The sequence below is a fragment of the Lycium ferocissimum genome, chromosome 9 (assembly GCF_029784015.1).
Source record: "Lycium ferocissimum isolate CSIRO_LF1 chromosome 9, AGI_CSIRO_Lferr_CH_V1, whole genome shotgun sequence".
NCBI classification, from domain to species: domain Eukaryota; kingdom Viridiplantae; phylum Streptophyta; class Magnoliopsida; order Solanales; family Solanaceae; genus Lycium; species Lycium ferocissimum.
The window spans coordinates 47,274,945-47,280,745 of NC_081350.1; the positions used below are offsets into that span (position 1 = coordinate 47,274,945).

General features: G+C 39.1%; 1 protein-coding gene across 1 annotated transcript; it reads left to right on the forward strand.

Moving 5' to 3' along the window:
• The first annotated feature begins 1,311 nt into the window (after nt 1-1,311).
• Nucleotides 1,312-3,454, forward strand: LOC132031980 (uncharacterized). The gene is made up of 4 exons (XM_059421818.1): nt 1,312-1,402; nt 1,607-1,700; nt 2,158-2,410; nt 2,513-3,454. Exons 1-4 carry the CDS (start codon nt 1,312-1,314, stop codon nt 3,452-3,454), a joined length of 1,380 nt encoding a protein of 459 aa, XP_059277801.1.
• Nucleotides 3,455-5,801: the final 2,347 nt, after the last annotated feature.

The following is a 5,801-nucleotide window of genomic DNA, read 5'->3' on the forward strand; positions in this document are numbered from 1 at the left end:
TTTGCATCATTGAACGTAATGCGGTCTTCTGGGTGATCCCTCCCTCATTTTCTGGAAGGGAAGGGTTTTCTGTCATGCGATTCTTGGGACATCGCCCCGACTATCTTTCATTCGAAAATCACGTTGATCATGCCCAAAGGCGCTGGTTGCTCATGCGAAGTCCCGACCCCTTTTTTCTGGGTGTACTTGTAGCGGTTGTTAAAGAATTCCTTCAAGTTCCCTTTTCGCAGTAAGTCCGCTACCTTGTAACGCAAGTGTTTACAGTCTTCAGTTGAATGTCCCGAAATGGCGTGATAGTCGCACCACAACTCCACGTCTCGTCTACTACTAGAAATCTTGCTGCCTTCATTTTTTTCATCGCCATGACCAACTCCCAAACCTCTACGTTGAAATTATATAACACCATGCTCGGTGGGCCCGACTCATTTAGCGACTTCCTTTGTGGCGTCTCCTTTTCTTTCCTGGGTTGGCCTTGGTCGTACCGTGGCCTGTTGAATCTTACTTCGCCCTTTGGAGGGGGTCGAGCTGTGTACAACTCATATCAGTCTCTCGAATTCCTTTGTCTGGCTAGGAGAGCATTTTCGGGTCTTTCCTGCGGCCTACTCCCTATTTCAATCTGGGCATCGGTTTTGAGGTCATCCTCTATCCTCATTTTGTTCTTGTACCTACTATTCACCTCATTCCAAGACGTGGCTAGGAACTTGAAATTTGGAAAATACCTAAAATTCCATTTTCACTTTTTTTACTTTCATTACATTCAAATACCAAAAAATTTCTTTACAAAAACTATAATCAAACACAACTCAATCTTCAACTTTAACTTCAAAATTCCAAATAAAGTGAAAAATATTTGGTTTTTCATCACTAAACGCATTTAGCTAGTTTCAAAACTCTTTTACCCCAAATGGAAAACTTAAAGGAAAAAGGTTCATTTTCAAAACCCATTACTGTAAAAGTGAAACAAAATGGAAGACAAAAAAAAAAAAAAAAAAAAAAAAACTCAAAGTAGTATTCAAAACCACCGCAGAAAAATACTATACACAAATAATACATTCGAGCACAAGGGTCTTACTAGGTACCAATAAAAACACATAAGGGTCATTATGTACTGACGCATAAAAACAACTAAGAAAACCCATATATTATCCTGTGCTAAAAACAAAAATCCTTTCCCATTAGAAATAATATAATTCAACAAGAAATCCAGAAACAAATATGCAAAGAGCAAAGTAAGAACATATAAATACGATACATATGTATACATAGAGAGAGTAGAAATCCCTAGCTAGTTTCAAAACCCTTTTACCCAAAATGGAAAACTTAAAGGAAAAAGGTTCATTTTCAAAGCCTATTAATGTAAAAGTGAAACAAAATGGAAGACAAACAAGTGGTATCAGAGCAGGTTCTTACTAAAAGGTTAACACCTAGAAATGATCTTCTTCATGGCTAATTCACTAAAATCAAAGAAGGGAATATCTATCACAAGTCCGCCAAGGTGGAAGGGAGAATATTCAAATTGGGTGAAGGAAAGAAGGCATATCTCTATCATGGGTGAGGATCTAAGCTGTGGGACATCCCTTGTGATGGCCCTTGCATTCTTATGAAGAATTGGGAGGACGGTTCAATGACAGGTCCAGAGATCAAGAAGAAAACCCTGAGTTAAGGGACCTGGTCTCCAAAGGAAGAAGGAAATGCTATCTGTATGAAATTAAAATTGTCACTTAAATGCCAAGTCATCATTTTTTTCAAAAAAAAAAAGGGGAAAAGGGGGATTCTCTTCAAAAGGCGTTACATTTTTAAGCGTTGTAATCAAACGACTCACAACCCGACCCAATCATTACTCTGCTCACTCAGATACCTACCAGAATAAGACTGCACTTTCCCCTCTCTACTTGAAATCAAAATCATGACACGCTACTCACTTTCTCAACCCTAACCTGCTCCCCTTCTCTCTTTTGTTCTCTCTCAAAACCCTCTTCAATCTTTCAAATCAAAACCTTGAAAAATGTCTAATGAAGAAGCCAAAATTTTGCTAGAATCGAACCAATCCTCTTCTTTCTCAAAACCCCAAACTCTCTCAATTCAAAATCTGATCATCGCTTCCTCTGAGTCTCCTGTAACAAGTTAAAACCCTAAAACATTTGTTCCTGAATCTAGAACGGTTGACCTTGCTGAGGAACCAAAACTCTTCCTGAATACTAATGAAATGGACATACAGGACTCTAAAATAAAAGCTACAAGTCAGTCCATTGATAATTTTGAGAAGCCAAGTCAAGACAAAGAGAACCCGTTCTCTCAGAGCTTGCAAAGAAAAGAGACTGAAAGTAAAACGATTAAAGCAAGCAATATGCAGCAAGATAAATCTCCCTCCTCCGAGTGTCAGGACAAGGTGAACAAATCACCTACAAAAGTAAATGAGATCGTTTTAGGATTTGGTTAAAATCGCTACAGTAAATTGGATGGAGATGCGGCTCTCATGACAGATTCTACAAATACCTTGAATGAATTAAAGGGTGTAAGGTCGTCTGAAGAAGTAAAAGAGGCACATGTGCCTTCAACTCAAGAAGAATCTGAATCCAAATTCAATACTCTTTCTGGGAAAGACAAGGCACCAGGTTCTTCGAATGCTAACCTAGACTTAGTTATCAGCTCTAAAATTGTATCCTATGATGCTGTACCATTGGCCAAGATTTTCCCTGAAAGGGATCATAGTCATGATGCTCATAAAAATGATTCTAATGATGATGAGGTACTTCTTGCTTCTGTAATGAGAAAAGGATCTAGGAGCAAATCTAAATCCTCAGTAAGCAAGAGCTCTAAAGAGGAGGCTCTAGAGTCAGCTCTCAAAGCAAATAAAGCAAAAGGCATTAAAAGGACTAGAAGTGCTTTGGTAAAAAGTCATTTGATTGATGAAGCAGAGCCAATAGATGTGGAAGCTGCAGCTGCATATGAGAAAGATAAAGATTTCGAAGTAAGAAGAGATGATGCTCCTAGTGAGAAGAAAAACTGTAAAAAGAAGAAGAAAGGTGAAAAGGAAGTCACTCAAGAAAAGAGTGACAAGTCAATGAAAGAATCAAATATCACAAAAAGGAGAAGAAGCAGAAATGATGAGGAGTCATGTTCCATGAAAAGGCCAAGGGTGGATCAAAGTGTAAGTGAAGAAGAAAGAAGAAAAACCTTCAAAAATCAAAAGGTCTTGCTAGGCAGGGTATTCGATCCAGAGGTAGCTAGCCATTTTGGAACGAGAGATCTACTTGAGATAACTGAGTTCAAAAAATGGGATCACTTGTTCGCCCTGCCAGTTCCAAGTGTCTATAAGGCGCAGGTGTTCTTTGAAAAGCTTCAGTATTCAGACGACCATGGCACTCTGTATACATCTGTCAATAGAACTATATTTGAGTTAACTGAGGAGACACTTGGAGCAATTCTGAAAATTCCTACGGAAGGAATATGAGCTATTGAAGGCAAAATGGAAGCTTCGAAAAGCTATGATTGCATAAGAAAAGGTCAATGATGCAAGAACAAGAGCAAGACTCTACAACAAAGAAATAAAACCTGAGTATCAACTCTGGTTTGAACTAGTCAACAAGGTACTGCTGCCCAGGGCTGAAAATCGTACCATTTCCTCAGTCACAAACCTGGCGCTCTTAGGAGCATTAGTCAACTTCCAATCCATAAACCTTCCAGCGATCATGATTAGGCACATAATCAAAGCAGTAAATGCACCAGAAAGAAAACATGGGCTTCCTTACGGATTCTTTCTGACCAAAGTGAATGCACACTTTAAGGTTAGGAATGACAAAGCCAAAAAGGGGTCCAAGAAGCATATGTTCTCTATGGAAACCTTAGAAGAATGCTATTATGTGCCTAGGAAAGATGGAATTGGAAATGATTCCTTAATATCGGCTCTGCTTGAAGTGTAAGAAAGAATTACTGTTGAATTACAACAAATCACAAAGAGAGAATGCTCTTCTCCAGGCTCAACTACCTGAGAAGGAAAAAGGAACTAATTCTCAGATTGATTTAGAGATTTCCAAAAGAGAGATCGAGAATCTCAAAGCCGAAAATGAGAAACTGACTTTGGAAGTGGACACACTAAGGAATCAGATGATTCAGGACCAGTGCAAAAACAATGAATGCATGGAAAAACTCCTGACCGCTCTGACTGAACGCTCTAAAGACCTTTAGTCTCCTTAGTATCTCTCAGCCCATATTCCCCTATTTTTCTTTTCTGTGTTGACAATTGACACTTAAGACAATTTGCATTTTCATACATTTTCTTATTTGGCTACTATGGTTTGGTATTATATTTCTTGATTTGGATGCTTATTCTGTTATATTTTGCCTGCCAAATTTCTCTTCTATTATGATTGTGTGCCTAAAAGTGGCCATGCTATGTATTTTTGATGATGCCAAAAGGGGGAAATTATTATGTGCTGTGATGAGTGTGTTGTACCGAAGTTGTGCTGTGATGAGTGTGTTGTGCTTAAGGGGGAAGAGAAGTCATCCGGAAGTTGTGCTGTGATGAGTGTGTTGTGCCAAAGATAAGAGTAAGAAGTTGTTGTGATGAGTGTGTTGTGCATAAAGGGGAAGAGAAGTCATCTGGTCAATGATTTGCTTCGCAGGAGGAAGAGAGGGTTGAGGAACTGGAATCTTGTCTTCCGTACGATACAATAAGTCGGCAGGTGTGCCGTTAACAAAAAAATGGTCTGCGTCACAGTCGGAACAAATGGAAAACTGGTCCTCAGGGGGAACACAATTCATATGTTTGTCATCATCAAAAAGGAGGAAATTGATAAACCTTTGATAGGCTATGTTTTGATGATTGACAAACTCACTCAAAGGACCAGTTACTATGATAGAGAGACCTGGTCTCCCACGGTGCTGTACAAGTCAACTCAAAAGCTGTAAAAGCTGATACCCGGAGGCGCTGGTTGCTCATGCGAAGTCTCGACCCCTTTCTCCCCGGCGTACTTCTATCGGTTGTTAAAGAATTCCTTCAAGTTCCCTCTTCGCAGTAAGTCTGCTACCTCATAACGCAAGTGTTTACATCAGTTGAATGTCCCAGAGTGGCGTAATATTCGCACCACAACTCCACGTCTCGTCTATTAGTGTTAGATCGTGTTGCTACTAGAAATCTTGCTTTTTTTTTTCATTGCTACGACCAACTCCCAAACCTTTACATTGAAATTATATGACGCCACGCTCGGTGGGCCCAACTCGTTTAGAGACTTCCTTTGTGGCGTCTCTCTGTCTTTCCTTGGTTGGCCTTGGTCGTACTGTGGCCTGTTGAATCTTACTTCACCTTTTGGAGGGGGGCGGGTGATGTTCGGCCAAAATTGCATATATTTAGCCATTGTTGCCTCACATATTAATATTTTTAATTATCTTTTGAGTATTAATTATAGTGATTTGTACTAATATTATATTTTTATTATGTAGGAATAAAGCGATGTGAAAATTGAAGAGATTTGGAGCAAAATTTAATAAAAAGCGGAAGAAGAAAGAAGAAAAAGAAGGGGGACAAGTGGGAGACGTCATGATGGCACAATAATTTGGTAATTAATGTGCAATTATTGAACTACTAAATGAAGTTAAAGATACAAAGTGAATTGCAATTGGAAAAAAAAACGTCATTGGCAGCATTGTTTCTCGCTCAGCGACGTGTATCGCCACTTTGTACTGTGCGTTTTATTTTCGGATCCCAATTATTCCCAATTAGTTTTGGACTAGGTTATTTTGTCTGGGTTTTTTTCCTACACCTATGAATAATCCATAAGACACAATTGTTTTGACATCTT